This window comes from Meriones unguiculatus, chromosome 2 (assembly GCF_030254825.1).
Source record: "Meriones unguiculatus strain TT.TT164.6M chromosome 2, Bangor_MerUng_6.1, whole genome shotgun sequence".
NCBI classification, from domain to species: domain Eukaryota; kingdom Metazoa; phylum Chordata; class Mammalia; order Rodentia; family Muridae; genus Meriones; species Meriones unguiculatus.
The window spans coordinates 45,591,222-45,612,698 of NC_083350.1; the positions used below are offsets into that span (position 1 = coordinate 45,591,222).

The 21,477-nt window shown below is 37.1% G+C and overlaps 1 protein-coding gene across 6 annotated transcripts in view; it reads right to left on the reverse strand.

Annotated features, from left to right (window-relative positions):
- Nucleotides 1-591: 591 nt before the first annotated feature.
- Tcerg1 (transcription elongation regulator 1) overlaps nucleotides 592-21,477 on the reverse strand; it is a 58,352-nt gene continuing 37,466 nt past the window's right edge. For 5 of the 6 annotated variants that reach the window (XM_060377333.1, XM_060377332.1, XM_060377330.1 and 2 more), the window contains 8 exons: nucleotides 16,791-16,909; nucleotides 12,354-12,504; nucleotides 9,398-9,562; nucleotides 8,611-8,793; nucleotides 5,140-5,319; nucleotides 4,402-4,485; nucleotides 2,792-2,892; nucleotides 592-1,632 (listed from right to left, as the gene is read on the reverse strand). In XM_060377333.1, coding sequence (XP_060233316.1) covers nucleotides 1,431-1,632; nucleotides 2,792-2,892; nucleotides 4,402-4,485; nucleotides 5,140-5,319; nucleotides 8,611-8,793; nucleotides 9,398-9,562; nucleotides 12,354-12,504; nucleotides 16,791-16,909 — 1,185 coding nt within the window. In that variant the 3' untranslated portion in view covers nucleotides 592-1,430. Of the gene's footprint in view, nucleotides 1,633-1,899; nucleotides 1,991-2,791; nucleotides 2,893-4,401; nucleotides 4,486-5,139; nucleotides 5,320-8,610; nucleotides 8,794-9,397; nucleotides 9,563-12,353; nucleotides 12,505-16,790; nucleotides 16,910-21,477 lie in introns of those variants that run through there. The other variant, XM_060377334.1, reaches the window with a different exon arrangement.

The window sequence follows — 21,477 nt, forward strand, 5'->3', positions numbered from 1 at the left end:
CTGGGCCTTGCTGCCATCCTGACAGGTTGAGAGAAAATAGGGAAGACAATTAACACTTATATCTCTTCTCATACATCTCATTTACGTGGCACTCTGGTACTGGCAACCTATGAGAACAATATAGGATTTAAACACACACACACACACACCACCACCACCACCACACACAGGAGTAAAGCCAGAAAAACTTAACTGAGCATCAAAGGTAAGTTCACGACAGGTTGAAAGGATGCTGAAAAGGCACAAGCCTTTGATACATGTTAATCAGACAGAAACAAGAAAACAGAAGAATTAAAATATTCTTGCTATTAGGCAACAGGTAGCAGTATAAGACTTAACACACTCACACACTCACAAGTACACAAAGTAAAAAGGAAGGGAGGACAGGCTTTCTCCAAAATTTCATCTTTTATATTGGAAATCCAGTATTATAGTCAAGCCTTTAAATACTCTATACTATCAAAGATTCAGTCGACTCAAATCTCACATGCTGCTTTCTTAAAAAAACAAAACAAAACAAAACAACCAAAAATACAGGCCTAGGAGTTTTTAAAAAATATATTGTGTAACAATAATCATTTACAATCCACATATATAAAAGGGTTGGTTTATTGTAGTTCAAATACATAAACTGAACATTCAAACATCTTAACATTAAACTTTAGAAACAAAGGTTCAACATTCAAACAGGAGTAGTTTACAAAGGGAACACCCAGAAAGGTAATTTTGTTGTCTAATTGAGAATATTGGTAGAGATCATTCAGTGGAGAATAAAATACGTTTAACCAGGCTTCTACTCTGGCCAAGATGTTAGTTATGAATGTGGTTCATACCTGAGAAGAAATTACTAAATAAATCTTCTCCTGGGCTAAACAAGACTCGGCCTATAACTCAAGAGGGGAGAATCAAAGCACGTACGTGAACAAATGCAACTAAACTGCTCATTAGAGACAAAGGTAAAGTATGTCCATTATAATATTCATAGTCTCTGGAAGAATTCAATTCAGTGTTTTTTCTCTTACCCGCTTAAAAAGCAAAATCAAAACAAATCCCCACTTCAGTTTTCTGGAGTCTGTGGTATTTGCAAGCTCCAACCACAAATGCTCCTGTCTTGCTGAGTAACACTGCTAGTAAGAACACCACCTAGCCACTGACTTTCACACCTCATTAAAAGGATTATTTTTAGCTTCAAGATTTTAAATTTACTAGAGACAGCCTATATTTGAGTATGTATGTCAGTCATGCCACACGAAGAAAAGCATTAAATATTTCCAAGTGTTCTGCTCAAGAGACTGCCCACACGGCTGCTCCTTCTTTTTGTCAGGTGGTTTTCCAATAGGTTGACTAATGCACGTATACGTAAAAACCTGAAAATTTGGCTCATGCAAGTGTTTTCAATGAACAGAGAGCCCGTGGGAGGGCATTTGGAATTATTTTGTTGATCGTCTAGTGGGCTCTGATGCTGTGGGAGGTGGGGGTGGACCCCGGCGATCCAGGTCATCAACATATGCCACGATTAGTTTCCTCCTCTCCTCTGGGACACAGTCCAGTACTAGATACCGCTTGTCATTCTGCAAAATTTTTTCTACATCTTTCAGGTGCTGATCAGATTCTTGGATTAGCTTTTTGGATCTGAAATAAGAAAAAAAGCACAAAGAATTACTGACTGCTGTTCGCTGGTCTTTCAGAAATGAGCTGGAAATGTCCATCTAGTTCCTAATTGTGTTTCCACTTTTTTAAAGAAAAATTTCACTGCAGCAGTCACCTTTGTAAGTCACCTCAGCAAAGACTCCAGGAGTGAAAGGGCCTCAGAAGCTGAATTACCCTCCCACCCCTACTGGTGGTCCCTCCAGATCAGGGCTGAGGGTAGGTAGGTAAGTCTTGCCCGTGCTGTACCTGTTCTGTGGATGAACAGAGGACTTCAGTCTGCGGGGCTGCCAATCCCAGCATCTTTCACAAGCTTTCACTTTCACATCTGTCACTAAATTAACTATAAAAATGTAGAAAGAAGTCTTACTTCACATCTAATTTAAAAGCCCAAGCTGATGCAAAACATTAAGGATCCTGACCAAAAAATCCAAATGACAAAACACCTAAGAAGCACGCCCTCAGCACTATCTGTCCTCCCGTGCACACCCTTCCTTCCTCAAAGTCGTCTTTTAAAGGAAGAAATGCTGGCGCGCGAAGCATAACTGCTTTCCTGCACACGGAGTGTAGGCCATGCCAAACCGCTTCCTGATGAAAGGTGGTGATGGACTACTGGGTGTGCTACACCAAAACCTTTTAAGGGCTCTGATTTTCAATTTTTTAAAAAAATAAGTGTATCCAGCAACTGCTTTCCCAAAGAGGGAAAAAAGAATTTTCTGCCTTAAGAAGATGATTTCAGGCATTCATGGTCAAACCCCACTCAACAGTTTTCCGAGGAGGCAAAGAGAAGTCATAGTGAAGGATTCATTTAAAGTCTCTTTGTGAATGACAATTCTTAGAGTTGAGGGTCCTCAAAAAAAAAAAAAAAAAAATCAACAAAAAAGCAGTGAAGTAAAAATAAAAGTGCACTTTAAAAACAGGATGTACATAACACAAAATGAGAATTGACATCTGGGCCCTTTCTTTAAAAAAAAAAAAAAAAAAGTACTGTGGATCGGCCTGCATCTGCCCTTGAGGAAAGCTGGCATCTTCTGACTCCTAAAATTCACAATGTCAACATGTGTGTGAGTGAAAGTATGCTCTGGTCATTAGAGAACAGGCTAGTAGACAAAAGCTGCCAGTGGGAACACCGGACCACACGTACCTGTATGTTATGAATTTGGTCTCTTTCAAAAGTGTCCTGAAGTCAGCTTTGGCAGTGATGTATTTGTCTCTGATGTACTCTTCAAACTCCCTTTGTTTTTTCTGCAGGGAAAATGATAAGATTAAAGAAGAAACCCATAAACTCTAAAACAAACAACTTCTTTACTAAACTTCTTTAGTATTCTGAGCCCTGTAATAAAGTTCAAAATAGAAAAAGACAAGGCAAGGATATGTTTTACTCTTTGTAAAACTTACTGCAGTGAAGTGTAAAGAACATTTTTAAAGAGAAGAAAAGAAAGAAAAATTGCAAGAATGCAGAAGCACATTCAACTAAAATGAAGCTCATTCTATGCAGAATCCGCATAGTGCTCTACAGGCACCACCTCCTTCAGTCTTCTAAGTCCTCAGGAGAGAAGCACACAGAAACCAGAAACTAAGGATAAAGCATTCATTTCCTAGAGAATGTATATCTTTAAGCATAGACAACAATGAGATATAATGTATGGATATACAAAACAAGAGAACACTCAAAACATAAGTACACACTGATAATTTAGTCTTCCAGTGAGGAAATTGTAACGAAAGTTACGCATTATCTACACAGACCTTGCTATCAATTCCTTAGAAGCAGTCCGGTAAACTAGGAACGGAGAGTGGGTGTTCTAGCTGTCAGTCTATCACTCTTCCCCAGTCACACATATTTTACAGCCCACACATCAAAATTCCACTTACTACAAGTGAGCAAGGTTTGAGAACTGTGGTCTATGAGCTTTCCAATGTCAATGACATTGAGATGACAATCAGTGACAGAGTAACAAGTAAAAGCCAAAGGGGCAGAAGGGCATATAGTAAGGTTTTTGTTTGCTTTTGGCATTGTTCTCTCTATCAGGTTCCCACACAGAAGACAAGAGTGCAAGAACTGGTCTTTGCTTTTAAAATTTCCTGTGTAAAGTCTCCTCTCCAAGAAACTCAGGACCTCACACTGCCTGCCAGTGTGGCTCACAAGGAAGGGGCTGTGATAGTGCAGTACACCAAGAGCCTGAACATCTACCGAGCAGAAACTGACTATAGTTTCATTGACTTGGTAAGATCCTTAAACACAAACTTAACCCTAATAATTAAAATTCTAAGCTTTAAGTTACTGTGTTCTTATTACTATATGAAGCACAACTTTAAAAAATATATACGTAAAAGCCAGGCATGGTGGCTTATGCCACCATTAAAGGCGTATGCCTTTAATTCCAGTCCTGGAAAGGAAAAGGCAGGTGGATCTCTGCAAGTTTGAGACCACTCTGGTATACAAAGCAAGTTCCAGGACAACTAGAGCTACACAGAGAAACACTGTCTTGAAAAATGAAACAAAACGTATTTAAAATCCTGGTTTATATTTCATACACTTGAATGTAATTCACTTAAAATGACCAGTGATAGGATCATAGACCCATCGATATTCATAAACTTCAAGGTGTAGTAGAGCACATATGTGCTCAGCACTCTGCAGGCTAAGGCAGGAGGTTTTTTCAGGAAGTTTTTTTAGGAGGCCAACCTGAGCTACACAGTTAAGTTTCATGTCTGCCTAAGCTTAACAGGAGATATGACAAATCCTCTTACCCTGTCACTGGAGGAGAACTTAATGCAACGAGGATCTTCCTTAATTATTTTTTTCACTTCTTTCCATGTGGATGTTAAGGTTATCTTTGAAAAAACAAGGGAAGAGAAAACATAAATACAACTCCCTTTTATTCACGGAGTCAAACTACAGCATGTATGGTACATAATATTACACACTGACCTTCAATCTCTTGTAATGCCCAAGCGTAACTGGACTAGTTAGGGACAGGGAGCAGCTTTAATGCAATTTCTTTTTTTCTGGCTTGCCACAAGTTATTTTCATGGCCACACTTTCAAGGTAGCCTAAGACAATCACCTGCAAACCCTGTATTTACATGGGCAAACATCATAACTTCTGAAGAAACCATCACCAAAAAGAGCAGATAAACAGGAACAAACCCTGGATTAACAAAGTGTACAAACTGCCAGATAAGGGGCTATTGCACCACATCGCAAATGGAGGAAAGGAGAGCCCACTGATAACTCACAGGTAAGGGCATTCACCAAAGAAGCAGCTACACATTTGGAAGCTGCAAAAAGAACTAATTCCTGACTAGTGAGAACGTTGTGACATGTTCAAAAGGGGAGAAAAAGGCAGAAGAGAATGCCATAAGACCCAAGAATTTAAACAGTGTGTCTGAACAACAACACACTAAACATCATGTCAGTATTTTATGTCCTCAAATTATAAGTAAAGATTCCAGAGGATGAAAGACAGGGACAATAAGGGATTCTCACCGCAGAAGTTTCATCCAGAAGCTGCCTAAAGTGCTCCCTTTTCTTTTTGGTAAGTGCTTCAATGTGTTCATTAAATAGCTTCTCTTTCTCTTCTCTTTCCAACAAGGACCCAGATTCCCAGCGGTGGTCTTTCCGTAGAGTCCTTCTAGTATCAGACCATGACACATCAGAAGATCGTACCTAGAGAAAAGAACATAATGTGTGTGTGACATACACAACCCTCAAGTGGATTTACACAGTATTTACACAGTAAGGAGCTCAACATTGTAGTCAGGAATGATTAATTTCATTTGGGCTTTACAAAGGATGTCACATTCAGAAAGCAAAATATTTCCTGAAAAATAAACATCCCTTAAAGTAGACTACCTCATAAATAAATCCTGCTTAGGCTAAAAAAGAGCACTTTAAATCCAACTTTCTGTAAAGGAATGTCCAGGACACTACTTACCATCAAGTTAACCAATAACCAAGCTATGCACATCTCCAATGACTTAGCAAGAAGCTTGTGGTAACGTCATTTTAGTTAAGAAGTCTAATACCTACTTCAAAACAGAAATCTTAACTCCCAGTGATCAATTACATGATGAAATAAATACTCAGGCTGGGGGAGGTAGAAAAAGATGAGGAGCAGATTATCTTTCATCAGTCATAACCCCTAAAACAGTACTTTAAATAGTACTTTATGTATCTAAATGCTGTGTCAATTAAAAGTAGTGTTATTTTTTTGTCTTCTTATAGCATTAAATCTCTCCTCCCCAAAAAGTGAGTGGTACAAAACAGACCTTGAGTTCAAATCTGGACTTATTAACCAACCTACTAAAATATTTTTTTTAAATATTAATAAAAAAATTCAACAAATCATAGGGGAAATAATTTTCTTTCAGTTTTTTATTCCATCTTTAAAATTACTGTATCTGGAATAAACCTATATTTAGTGTAACTAAATTGCTAACATTCTTCTTTAAAGATGCTTTAAAACTTTAGTAACTTAATAGATTGTGTGATAACTTAGATAATAGATAACTTAATAGAGTGTGTGTGTGTAAGGGACAGGTTGTTAAAAGTGACACAAAACAAAAGGCCAAAATAATATAAAGAAATTAGTGTCATAAAACATTAAAGATAAAAAAATATAGGGAAAAAAAACACACACACACAAGATAATTCACTACCCTTTCAGAACAAAAACTCTAACTAGGAGCCAGCAAGATGGCTCAAGAGGTAAAAGCACTTGCTCAATGACCTGAATCTATTTCCAGGAACCCACATGGTAAAAGAGAAAAGATCCTGGAAGTTGTTCTCTGAGGCCCACACATACTGCATGGCGAAGGGTATACACAAGCCAGAAAGGTGGATACATGGATGGATGGATGAATTTTTATAACCTCAATGGATGGGATATAGGGCAACATAATTAAACATTTTCTAAGACATGAGGTGTTAGGATCTCCCTCTCAGCACTTTCTCACGGCGGTACTTTCAGAAGGCAAGAGGAAAAGACATCTAAACAGGACGGAAGGTTTTAAAATGTCTCCAGTTGCTCATGACAAGATCTTACATATAAAAAAACCTGAAGACTCCACCAAATCACAATTATAATTGGTAACTTTAGTAAAGTTAAAAGAATACAAAAGTCACCATAGAAATGTAAGATTTCGCAAGCAATCAAAAGTACGAGAACAACCTCTTGCGCACGCAACATCAACACCCTCCCCTCAAAAAATAGTAAGTATAAATTTAAACAAAGAAAATTACTTGTATGGTAAAAACTGTTAAACATTGATTTTAAAAAACGGAATAAGGTACAAATAATCAGAATGATATTCTGTGCCCACTGATTACAGAAACAGAAGTTCCTATGGAGTCACATGACCCTAAGAGGCAAGACAATCTTGAGCACAAAGAACAAAAACAAAGCATCACACTCTTATTTCAAAATATAATTATAATAATACTAACTGAAAAAAAAAAGATAACTCAACAAAAGACATCACAGATTTGACTGGTTCGCCAATATCATCAACAGCATATAAAAGTACTGAAAGTTAAGTCACACTACAGTGACAGGAAACGGGACAATGAAAAGACAGAAAGAGAGGAAAGAAGAAAGTATACAAATACAGAATTTCTTAACATTAAACATCTAAATTGGCACTGGAGACACAACTAAGTAAGATAGTGTCATTTCTTTCAAAGAGCACACTTGTACTTCCTGTACAACAAAAGTAGTAAGGGTTATAGTTGTGCATGCTGAACACAAGTTGATATGGGTGGCGAGCAGCCTCAAGAAGAGGTTTGGTGTACATTCTTCAAGAATGAGAGTGTATCACTGTAGTGGGAAGGTGAATAGTTGCCACAGAAAGAAGAAGGACTCCTTACGCTCATCAAAGCTGCACACCAAGGACTGAGGAGAGCAAAGATGACAGATATAGTGCAGACAAGTAGGGGAAAGTCTTAATTTCTCCAAGGAGCTGAACTAGTTATGGTGGCACACTCCATAATCAAGGCAAGAGAGCCAGTACCTGAGGCTAGCCTGGCCAACAAAGGAAAACTAACTCGCAGCAAATAAACAAAGAAACTGAGCTTTAAAACAGAAGCAACAAAAGAGTTGAATTTGACTGGTAGGCAACTGCCAACCTTCACCTCCTTCAAACACCAGGAGAAACAAAATGAGGTTTGCTCTTCCCAAAAACCATTGCAATTGCAATTAAAGCAAACTACTTAGGAGCATGTGAGGAAGGAGATTTCAAACCACTGAAAATGTCTGAGATGCAGAGCACAAAAACAAACAACATCAACAACAACAACAACAAAAAAGAAACATCAGAAAGAAAAAAGTGAAATGACAGTAGTAGCAGAAAGAGTACAGTTAACTACAGGAGATGGTGTGGAAGGACAACAAAGGAGGACACGACATAGCAGAGCAGTGCAGACAGTCAGGGTTTCCCTATATACCTTAGCTACTGGAGAGCTAAGGCAGAAAACTGTCAAGAGTCATTTCTTGTGTCAGTACCCTCCAGACCCATGATGACCCTCAACCAGCTGTTCTAACCTTGTGGGTGGCAACCCCTTTGGGGATTTACACATCAGATATCCTGCATATCAGATATTTGCATTAGGACTCATAACAGTAGGAAAATTACAGTTATGAAGTAGCAACAAAATAAATTTATGGATGCAAGTTGCAACATTAGGAAGGTTGCAAACCACAGCCCTAAACCATCATCAACAACAAAAAAATCCAATTATGCTCAGCACACCTTATTACAACAGCCGGCGTTCAACAGTTTAAGATAGCTTTCAGCAAAGACATTTTTAAAAATTAAGTTTTGAAGTTATGAATTTTTGTTTTTTAAAACACCTAACTTTGATATTTGGTAAGTGCCAATAGCCCCTAATACCAAGTGCTTATAATCAATTTATAGAACATAGGTACAAATGGACTTCCAGTATTCAGAGGAAGAAAAGTACCATGTCAGACAGAAGAGCCTTGAAGTTCTGGATGGCTTCTTCTCGCTTGTGCTGTTCTCTCTCTCGGTCGATTTCTTTAGTTTGCTCAGAACGCGCTTTTTGAACTTCTCTTTCCCGTTCTCGAAGGCTTGCCTCAATGCGGGCTTGCCTTTCCAACTCTTTTTCTTTTTCTGAGTCTAAATTCTGTAAAAATAAAATTATATTATCTTCCGTACTTCATTAAAATTTTTCTCATAAGCCGGGCAATGGTGGCAACACACTTTTGTTAATTTTTTTAATAATTTATTTAACTTTATGTGCATTAGTGTGAAGGTGTCAGATCCCTTGGAATTCAGGGTACAGACAGCTGTAAGCTGCCATGTGGGTGCTGGGAATTGAACCTGGGTCCGTTTGGAAGAGCAGACAGTGCTCTTAACCACTGAGCCATCTCTCCAGCCCCTGACAACACACTTTTAAATCTTAGCACTTGGAGGCAGATAGGTCTCTGAGCGAGGCCACCCTGGTCTACAGAGTAAATCCCAAGACAGCCAGTGCTAAACAGAGAAACCCTGGTTTGAAAAATAAAAACAAACAATAAAAACAAAGAACCCTGTCAAAGGTGTGCAAATGTAGTATTTCCTCAGAACATTTCTAAGTATGTCTTCCCAATCAATTATGAGATTCATAATTTCATCTTCTTAATCAACTATTAGAAAAATTCCACCCCAACATGAAAACAATCTACACCCTTAAACAACATTAAGCAACGTAATATTCAAGGTATACCAGCAGTAAGCATGACATGTACCTTAGCGATTTTCTCTATGTACTGTTTGAAAAGGTCTTCTCTCATTGACGAGCTATCCACCGCTTTGTATCGTGGGTCACTCTCTACTTTGTCTTTTACTTTGCTCCATCGAGATTGACTGTCCAAGTGATGATTAGATAACAGTTCAAAGAAATCCGACTTAATCTGTATTTTAAAACAAGAGCAGGATGATGCACTACAAGAATGTCTCCATGTCTAAGCAGTTAACAACCCAACAAACTACTACACTCCACAGACAACAGCATTTAAGGATGCTTAGCTTCTGAGCATAGGGCTGCCATGTTTTCCTCTGGAACGTGAACTGGCCTGCAGAGTCTTAATAAGAGCCAGGCTTATGAAGTGACAGTAAAATAGTCTAACATGAACATGGTAATGATGATTCATTTTTAAAACTAGATGAATAATTTTTGTTCATTAAAATTAAGAGAAAAACTTAGAAGTCTCTGAACACAAACAGCAAGTCTTCATGACTTGCTGTCAAATGTCTAAAATAAAAGGATAGAAAATTAAACATTTTCAGGGCATTAGTGGCACACACCATTAATCCCAGCACTCGGGAAGCAGAGGCAGGAGGATCTCTGTGAATTCCAGGCCAGCCTAATATATAGAATGAGTTCCAGGACAACCAAAGCTACACAGAGAGAAACCCTATCTCAAAAGACAAAAAGAAAAAAAGAGGAGAAAAAAAAAAAAAAGCAAAAAACAAGAACACTTATATTTGCTTTTCAAAACACTGTCTAAAACTATCTTCATAAGAAAATTAATTCTATAATCAGAACCATTAGTTTACAACAGCATCCTAGCGCCTGCACTTTTTAATAAGAACACGAGCCTCCATTCATTCTGCTATACAGCTCAGAGTATAGACGTTTGTCAAGTACTATTATCAAATTAAGCATCAAAGGCCCTGAGTAATACTAAACTGAGGCCTCTACCCCAAGAGTGTCTGTTTAACAGGAAGGAAATGTGGGAGGCACTTGTTTTTATAAATCTGCACTGAGTCTTAAATGTTCATCATTTAAATTTCTATGTATGGCTACAATAGAGACACCCAAAGTCAGTTCATCAAAACCTCCCCTTTACCACTAGGACTGAATATTCTACCTTCCTGTCTGGCCAAGGAATGAGGAATTAGAAATGAAATTAGAATCTAAGATTTGTGGCAAAAGAATCACGCATTCTGCCTATTCCCATCATTAATTACCCTAAGAACTGCACTTTCTCTTATCAGAGAATTACGAGAGGTTATGCTTTTTGTGAAAAATCATTTGTGAAGTTCTAAGACAAAGAATTTCTGCATCAGAAACATTTTCAAAAATAAGAGGTGCCAATCAGCTATGGATCCTGTTATCAAACTTGGACCTTAACTTAGTTTGGATTAATAAGAAATGCTCATAAGCCCCATTTTTTCAAGTATTAAAGTATTTGATGTTATAACATAACTTTTCTACTTACCTTGCCAACTTTGTATCTAATAAATAGCAATTCCCACTATTTGATAACTAGACGGCAAAACTTACACTAAATCACACATGTACTCTATGTCAAAAAAGACATGTTCTAATCCAAGGGAATTAATATTAATTTAAAAGTCTTTAAACATTAGATGTAAACTATATAGTTTTTAACGTGTGTGATATATAAACAACTATGACAGATAAGCTCTTAAAAATCTTTTCACTGTGGGCATTAGCATGACAAGCTTGCTAAAGCTGATATGCATGAAAAGTAGTCAATATCTGAATAAATATGGCACCAAATGAAATTTACTACCAGCTTAATTCATAGCCTTACTGTTTTCTATACTTACACCATTCAACACAAAATTAAAAGAAAAACAAAACAAAACGAAAAAACAACAATTAAAAAAAAAAAAAAGAAAACACCAATTTTCTAGCAGGGTTACCTCCACTGCTTACAGCTTCAAATGTGTGGTTATAAAGAATGAAGTAGTTCTAGCAAGTAAGCACATAAAAATAAAAAATAACTATATATTTAAAAAAATTTAAAGTCAAAAGCAGTAACTTATGTGATTCTACGTGAATATATAAAACATTTATGCAATTTTTATGTACATGTTTTTCTACATATTTAAGAAGCATAATTAAGTCAAGCTATAAAATAATTCTATAAAAATTGACTTTGAAGCCCAATACATCAGATGATCAGAGTTCTGCTGTAACTGTCGAAAGCTGTTTTGTCTATTACTCCATCTTAATTGAAAGAGGCTTAACAATGAACTTCAGTATTACTTCTCTAACAAGGTTTCTTAACAGAATTTTAGCCTCCCACAGTAAGCAGCAATTTTGAATGTCAGACATGATTAGGCTCCAGAGGCTATTTTCCCCATTACAAAGCACACCGGAACACTCAGGAGAGTGACTGTTTTGATGGCTCACACACCACTGGTGCCATCTCCCCACTGCTCTGCCTCCACAGTGACGAGCTCTCTGTTCCTGACATTGCTATCAAATGACATTTCAGATACATTAATCTTTAATAACTGACCTTTAATTCTGATAAGCAGTAATTTATATGTAAGATAGTTTTCTGAAAGATTAGAAACTTACTAAAATGCTATTTTCATAGAATACAAAGATTAAGAAGTTCTTTGAAATTCAAATGTTAGCATCTACAAAGACTTGTGAAAACTTGACACACTTTAGTTATCACAAAGCATGCAGTTCTAAAACCCAGTTCCAGTTTACCAAACACTTCATTTAACAGAATTTAAAGCAATTCTAAATAGTATACTGAAGTTTCTAACATAAGCATGATGAAAACAAAGTGATCATATATCATATATGTGTATCAATAATTATGCAAATTGAAAGAAAACACACATCCAATTGTTTATGCTTATAAACAAGGTTAGGAAACTGAATTCCCTAGTCCTTACCCTATTAATCAGACCACTAGAATTACACCATCTTACCTTCTCACCTCTGGTCTTCGAATCTTCTTTTTCTTTCTTCCTTGCAGCTGCCACAAATTCATTAAACAATGCTTCTCTATCTTTCATCTTTTCAATTGCTTTGAATCTTGAATCTTTAGCATGCTTGGCAGCAAATTCACTAAAAGTAGCTCTGTAAGAAAATGGTCACCATGCTAACTTTAGTTGACTATTTCTGTCTCTAAAACAAGCATAAAAGGAATACACCACTTTCCTAGCAAGAATATATGCTACAGACATGGAGGTCCCAAATCTGAGCAGTAACTCACAGGAAGGAACAGAAAGAGCCATTTACTGAAAACGTGTAGTGGTTGTGTGCCATCAGCTCAGATTGGGGGAACAAGGCTTGCTTCAAACACAATGGGAATGCTTATCTGACTAACCCTTTACAAACTGGACGAAGGACATGGGACAACTGATGGAAATCAGGTAACTACAGGTGAAGTAACAGTGAGATACCTGAAAGGAGAGAATTCATGTGGTACATCTTACTGCTATCCACCTTCACACAATCTCCCAAGGTGTGGGAGGTGCTCAAATTCATGTACAAGACAGTGGCTAAAAGGGGAGAGGAAGAAGTCCTAGAGAGAGTATTCCTGAAGACTCTCATTGGAGAGTTCACAATGTGGCCTAAATACAACCTAAAAGTTGAAAAGCAAGGCAAAACTGTTTTCTGTGTCATTAGTTTTAGAGTAAAGAAGCAGAGCTAAAAGAGATGGCTCAAGAGCTCTTGCAGACGACCTGAGGTTAATTCCCAGTATCTACCTCAGATGGCTCACAACCACCTGTAATTCCACTATTAGGGGAAGCCAACACCCTTTCTGGTCTTCACTGGTCTCTGCACTCAGACCCACACATAGACATACACATGTTAATTAAAAGTAAAAATTTAAATTTAAAAATAAAATGTGCAGAGTCAAAGGAGATTCAGACATACTGAAAGAATGGTATCAAGCCAAGTCCATAAAAGCTTTACAAGGCAGACAGCTACATTGCCAGAAACCCAACCTAGTAAGTTATAAAGTCAAGCCTCAAGGGAACAGCCAGTAGCTACACTGTCTCCTTAGCAAAACTCCCAACTCTTCAACAGAAGATGAAAAACTCCAGTTTGTAAATATCCACAATGATAAACAGTCAAAAATCACTATACATAAAAAAAAAAGTGTGTGTAGTTTAAGGAAAAACAAGCCCTAGAGAGACACCCAGATATTGTTCTAAGTAGTAAATATTTTCAAGCTATTAGAATTACACTAGAAAATTAAATTCAAACAACTGAAAATATGATCTTAATAAACAATTAACAAGCTTCAACAGACAGGCTGGCCTCATACTCAAAGATCCACCACCTGCTTCTGCCTCCAGGGTGCTGATTAAATGCATGTACACCCGGATCAGAAAAAAATATTTACAACAAATTAAAACCATTAAGAAAGATTAACTGAGTATGTTTACCATTATAATGGACACGCTACAAAGATCATTTATGTGAAAGTTAGAAATTATCTAATGGAGGGATGAGACAAAGAAATGAGTGGGAGTGGGAAGATGGGAACAGAGCACTAATACATCAGGCAGAACCCAAAAGAGTCAAGAGTACATGATACATGAAGGCACAAAATCGCTAGCCAATTTCCAAATTTGATTTAAACTGCCAATGTAAAATTCTAAATGTATAATTCCCTGCCAACCCCCAGAAGGTCAAATACAAACACAAGAGATATTCAGGCTAAATAATGATGCGTGCTTTAAAGAAATAAAGAGGCGGTTCCTACAAGCCAAGCAATCAAGAGATTCAATTGGGTCTGTCCATCATTCTTAGTAGCAAATATTGAAAGGTGCAACTTTCCCATTATTCTGTTTGCCAGAACCTAAGTGTGCTTTTTTTTTTTTTTTTTTTTTACTGCCACTTTGGGCTTCCTTATTATTCTCTAAAGAGACTCTCTGTCACATGCTACACTGTCTCCCCAATATCTGACCTCCAAGCCTGCTCAAATGACATAGATCTTTTCATTTTCTTTTCCAGGCAGTTGCTGAGACTGCCTGGTCTGCAGTGTTTGCAAAACCAAACTCCAATAAAACTATCTCCAAACTTCAAAAGTAGGAAAAAGGTAGTTTTTCCATGAATACAAAACATTCTTTATAACGCGAGATTTACCCCTATAATAAAACACTTTCATATTTAAAGGAAGAATAAGGCTTACTTATTCCCTTGGAAATCATTTTAATATAAAACTGAAATGCATTATCTTCTGTGTTAAAATATTATGTTATTTTTAAATAGAATAAATTGAAAACCTTGCCTGAACAATTTGTGTGCAACTATAATAAAATTAAATTGAGTATGTGTATCCCAGAAAAAGAGCCATATGTAGTCAATTTAAATTTTGTTATTTTTTTTATTATACATCAAGTACTTTGTCTTACAATTTCAAACTAGAAAAATAAACCATTACAATGCTTACACAATATTAGTGTAAAAACAAAGCTTGAAGGATCTTGAGACAGTTATGATAAGTAAGATATACAGTATCTTCTGCTCTAACAGACTAAAATAAACTTTTAAGCATTAGATTCCTATGATGTTTTGGGGTTTTTTGTTGTTTTTTTTTTTTTGCATGATTTATTTCTTAATTCTCAAAAACACTGTTTTACAACAACAGATGGGTGGAGGGATCCTTTGGGGAAATAGGTGGGTTGATGGTAGAAAATAGAGAATTATACTGGACAATAGAAACTACATGTGAAATTTTCATGGTAAGATGAAACTTTTATAAGTTAATATATATTATTTATTTATTATATTTTCATTCTTTTTCCCTATTGGAACAAACTACAGCATTCTACTACTAAAGAGTTTTTTATTATTGGTCTTCTTCTAAAATAGTTCAATAAGTAATACTCTCATTTTTTAGTTATTCTAGTTTTTTTCTATATACTTGATGAAAATGTTATCAGAGTTAAATGTGTCAACAAAGCCACATAGCACACCTCAGACACCTGACTTTTCCCCCACACAAAAAACCTGTAAAGATCACTTTGGCAATTTTATCTGCCCAAAAATCACACTGGAGGGAGCTGTAATGCAGTAAGATTTAACCAAATCTGTAAGAGCACCAGTACTGCTGCCTTTGAACTTCTGATTATTCATAGACCAACGAGGGTTTTTTTTTTTTTTTGCTCAGTTTATTTTTGTTATTATTATTGTATTTACGTGTGATTGATGTATGTGTGGCTGTGTACAGGTGGAGGTCAGAGGAAATCTTGGTGGAATCAGTTCTTCCCCTCTACCTTATGAGGGTCGTGGAACCCCAACTCAGATTGGCAGGCCTGTGCAGTGATCACCTGTACCTACTGAGCCACCTTGCCAGCACCCAATAAGGAGTTTTAATAAATATATTTTTTACTAAAGCATTTGAAAATAAGCTATAGACATCATAAGCCTTGACCTATGAACATGTCAGTACATAGTTTCCTAAAGGAGTAAAACCTCTTATTTTCCAGAGAAATTCTAATCCTCTAACTATCTATTACCAATCCATATTCCAATGGTCTCACATACCCCAAAATGCCTCTTGTACACTGGATGTAACTACTGTGACTCACAATATCTGTTCTACGGAAAAACCTAAGCCTGTTTGTAGTATGAAAGTGTTACACTCTTCAGAGCCACAAATACTCATTAGTTTTCTGTACATTGTACTAATAGAACATTTCTTTTCAGACCTTAAAAATTACAACGAATATAATATCATGCTTCCCTACAGTTACTTGTAAAAACAAAACAACAGCCTAACTAAGATAACTTCTCCTGGAAGCACCATGTAATCCAGAAACCCCCACAATTCTCCCCTCCAGTTTTAGAATCCCCCATGGAGCTAGAGTTGTAGCTCAGTGGTATAATCCCTGACTTATATGTAAAGCTGTGTTCTATTTTCTTTTCTTTTTAAATATGTTTTATATATATATATATATTTCATATAATATATTCTGATTACAGTTTCCACTCTCCACTGGGTTCCATTCTTATTACCTTAAAATTTAAACACTTCCACAGCCAGGCATGGAGTACATGCCTATAGACCCAACACTTGGGAGGCTCAGGTACAAAGAACAGCTTGAGCCTAGCAGTCTGAAACCATCTTAGGCAAAATAGTTAAATGACACTTCTCAGGAACAAAAATCCCTCATGTGTTGTCATTCACAGCAAGCTAACACCATTATAGTCACAATTAAACCTGTCTATACTATTCTGAGCAACAGTGAACTAAGTAAAGCGCCTGTCACCACCACCTATTTGCTATGTTTCTTTCCTTAGCTATAAAATAGGTATAACTTGATTAGCCAAATCATTCCTTTGCACATACCTCTTGATTTCAGGAAGAAATGCACACTCAGATCTGACTGTAGTGAAAAACATACCTTGGATTAAACTTTGCTTCTTCCATCATTTTTTTGAAATCCTCCTTGGCTTGCATTATTTTGTTCTTCTTTTCCCTGCGTTCTTCCTCTGCTCTGGTCTTGACATACTGATCAAACACCTATCACAAAAGAAAAAGAAAGCAATTTGACAACTCAGTCTAACACAAAATTACAAAACAAAGTCTCCTTTCAAACTGTAATAGGAACAATATACTAGGTATAAACAAGTAACAGTAGATTATCTCCAGCAAGCCTCATTTTAAAGATTCATCAAAATAGTATGCAATATATGGCAATCCACTTAGCCTTCCAGAACAAAACAGAAAAAGAGAAACAAACAAAAAAAAACCCTGTATTTAACATTTCCTCCAATGATATAACATGTATGTTACACCATAGTCCTCTTGATCTCGTTCTAGAAAAGTCAGCAGCACAGAACCCATGGTTTAATTCTCCTTCAATACTTAAATCTATTCTACACTGTTTTCCCTTCCTAGTATTGTACAGCTAAGGTGATGAGCTAACTGAAATTTAAAATCTGGGTCTATAAAGCTTTATTTGAACAGCTATACTCATTGTCTTACATGCTGTCTATGGAGCTTCTACACTAAAATAGCAGGCTCAGAGTTGCAACTGAAAGCAAGCATATGGACCACAAAACCCCACATATTTATTATCTGACCTTAAGTTTGCTGATCCCTGCTCTAAAGAATAAAACAAGTCTCCTATCTTGAGGCAAAATGATTTCTGAATGCAGCACGTCAGACTAAGAACCTCATTACTAAGGCAGAGTTGTCTCTGAGCTATGGAGGCTCAGGGTTATTTCTACCTCAATAGGCCTAATCTAAGTAATCTCTCACAGCCATGTGCAGAAGCTTGTCTTCCTGGGTGACTCTAGACTGTCACACTGACAATCAGTACTAACCCTAACCCATATATCTGTGTACAAGTTTCGAATCACAAAAGCCCAACCAGCTGAGTCATGCTGCTGTGATGCTTCAGTCTTCACCATTAAGGCAAGAGTGCAAGGGCATCTGACAGAGTCCTACACAGCAAAATCAGAGTCTATACCAGAAAACTAAGTTAAAAAAGAAAGGCAATAATCTTAAGCAACTTATGAAACCGTAACTATAAAAGAAAACCTGAAAAAAAATCATAAAAATTGATAAGGAAAGAAGAAGAAGAAGAAAAAAAAAAAAAAAAAAGCTGAGCCAATCAAGCTGACAAAGGTGAGGAAAAATGGATTTAAAATATATTTTTTTTTTAAATCAAGAGAAAAAGACAGGAATTTAAGGATGAGGGCTGATATTTAGTTCAGTAGCACCTGCCTGACACAGGAGAGGCCAAGGATTCAATATCCAATACCACAAAAGGGAAGATAAAGGGAGGAGGTACAAGGAAAAGACTAGGGGTGAACCCAGAACCCAGAACCCTGAAAAGTAAATTCTCTGGAGGACCTGTGGCTGGGAAGCTTATAGGCAAATCTAGTATTATTATTTGCTGCACCTATAGTGTTAGCTGCCTTCTCAACACTCACCTGCATCCCAGTTTACTCATGCTTTCAGCCTTCATCACCAAACCTCTGTTTGCAACAGAGAGCCATTAACAGACTCACAGTTGGTCAAGTGCAGAGAATGAGTAGGTCTAGAGCGCTCAATCATACAAGAACCCTCTACATCACACTAATCCCCACATGGCACAGGGAGTACTGAGGAAGAGGGAGTTGAACTACCGTAAAAGCAGAAGCTGTGGCTGCCCAAAAGACCCATGTAAGACCAACCCAGTGCAAAGCCCAGCACAGATATGGAAGGACTACATGAGCTCCATTGCGATGAAGATTTCTTAGCAACTTAAGACTGCCAAGTAGAAGGCCATTGGGTTTCCACTGCTCCCGTGAATGACGCTACAAGCACATCATATAACACCAACTGGACTCAGTAGGTTGTGAACAAAGGACACAAGCCAAAAAAAGAAAAACATAGCAGGAGGGTCAGGAATGGGTATGAACATAACACATTGTATACATGTATGAAATTCTCAAAGAAAAACAACAGCAACCACAAATGTAATGAAAGAGAATTTCCCAGAATTGAAAGATAGAAGTTTCCATATTTCACAATGCACTCTTCTACTGGAATATCTCACTGGAACATCAGATCACAAAGGAATAAGAGAGAATCTACATAGTTACAGAGTCTAGAGGGATCAACAAACAACAGGCAACACTATAGATTTAAAAACATCAACATTAAAAGCAAAGCAATACCTTCAAAATCGTTAAGAAACAACTAGCCACACAATGGCAAAGAAAAGCAAGCAAGGCTTCCTCAAATATGTATAACTCAACAGTTATCAACAACAGCCTCCCACAACACACATTTCTACTATCTTATAAGCTAAAATGAAAGCAGCACCAAAAAAATAATACAACAAAAACACCCTCTGAATGGGCACAGTGGAGTTGGAGGGAGTACAATTCTGAAAGCAGCCCAGACTAAATGGGAAGATCCTATCTCACAACACAAGCACCATGAATGAGCTCAGTAGCAGAGTACCTGCACTGCACATACAACGCCTTTGCTTCATCTGCAGTACTACCCCCATCACAACCAAACAAAAACCTCACGGGAGCAAACAGCTGGCCTCCTCAACCCTATGAACAGATGAAAAAGGCCTTCCAGATGATGGTGAGAGTTGTCATCACTGAAGATGACCGCTGTGGAGCAGAAGCATTCAGAAAACTCTGGAGAAAATGTCTGATGCAATGATGACAATAAGGCTGTACGCCATCAGAATAAATGCACACCAACATGTCTGTATGACATAAATAGAAAATGTTTCCTTAAAATGCCTCTCCAGGCCAATCTATATACAGAATATCACCAAACCCACTGAAGTTTGTGAATTATCTTACTTTGCCAGAGACAGACAACACTCCTTAAGTCATATGAAAGCCCCCTTTCTACTACTATCTTCCTAACTCACATAAACAGTACATGATATATGAAAGGTTAACTTCCTTCTTTCCTGCTTCCTTCAAGCAGGAACATGAACCTTGTTTGTCTGCCTCCTGAGAGTCAGGATTATACATATACACCCCTGCATCAGCCTCTAACAGTTTTCTTTCTTTCTTTCAGCCTCTAACAGTTTTCTTTCTTTCTTTCAGCCTCTAACAGTTTTCTTTCTTTCTTTCTTTCTTTCTTTCTTTCTTTTCTTTTCTTTTCTTTTCTTTCCTTTCCTTCCTTTGAGGTAGTCCAAACCAATGTTATGAATTACTGAGATAAATATCATAGAAAATAAGGGTTCTCTTTTGCTTATGAATCTCTCCTTACTCACACCCGGCTTTCCACAACAGTTACAATTAGAATAGATACATTTTAAAAGCGATTCCTAGTTAAGTTCCTTTTATACACATAAGCAAAAATATATTATTAAAAGACTACACTACCTAGGCCTTTTAGGTAGGTTTTTGAGATGCTGGTGACATTTCTTGACCTTGGTAACTTACGTGCATACATGTTCATCTTGTAAATGTTCACTCATTTTTGCTTTTTCTATGTGTATCTTTTTTTCTTCTTTCCATAAAATAAGTTTATGGGGCTGAAGAGAGGGCTCCATCAATAAAGTGCAAGAGTGAGTACCTGAGTTCAGATTCCCAGCACCCACAGAAAAGCCAGAAACAATGGTATACATCTATACCTAGGGGAAGGGGGCCCAAAAGGATCCATAAAATTTGCTGGACAGCCAGTCCAGCCAAATCAGGAAGTACCAGGTTCAATGAGAGGCTCTCTGTCAAAAACTAAGGAAGACAGTGAAGAAAACACCCCATGTTGACCTCTAATCTCCATTTGCACATACATGACTCAAACATATATATCATACCTACAAAAACATATAGAAGCTTACTAAAACATGACACTTAATTATCACATCAGTATGGCCTAGATGCATAATTCTAAATAACCATGCTGATACTATAATCAGAACACTGTCAATCTTCTACAGCTATGAATAACAAGGTAAAGTAAGAAACAACTCATCTAAATATTAGTCATCTACACCAGAGCCTAAGCCCTGCTGTGTTCTGTAAAAACACTATTTTACAACATATAATAAAAATTCTGGAAAAAAAAATTCTGACCCTTTATGTTACCTTTCATCCTAAACAAGATTAAAGGAGACAAATCATAAGCTAAAATGTTTGGTTCAAAACAAAGAATGAAATTTTAGATTAAGACCTTAAACAAACGTCTTTTCAGTCAAAGCACAAACTAAGATAGTAAATTATGATGTGCCAATGTTAATGAGCACCTACTTCACTTTTATTCATATGCAAATAATAAAAACCAAGTACTTAAGACAGACAGTTGTACTTGAATGTCTAATATGAATTCTCTTTCCTCTAAGAACTTACACTACAGTTTTAAGAAGAGCATTTCCCTGGAAGGCATGATCTCCACAGAGGCTCTGTGTGGAACTGTGTTCTCTCTGCTGTACAACAACTCTAGGAAAAAGCTCAACTTCTACCAACTCGCCATGCTCCAGAGGTTGAAGAGCTGGAGTTCTAAGTATAGTTCTTAGGTTTCACTGGGAAAATGGAACACTTAGCAACACAAACACGTGACATAAATTAAGTCTTCTAGGGCTTTTTAATAGCTATTGATCTGGACAGCACACAAAGCAAGGA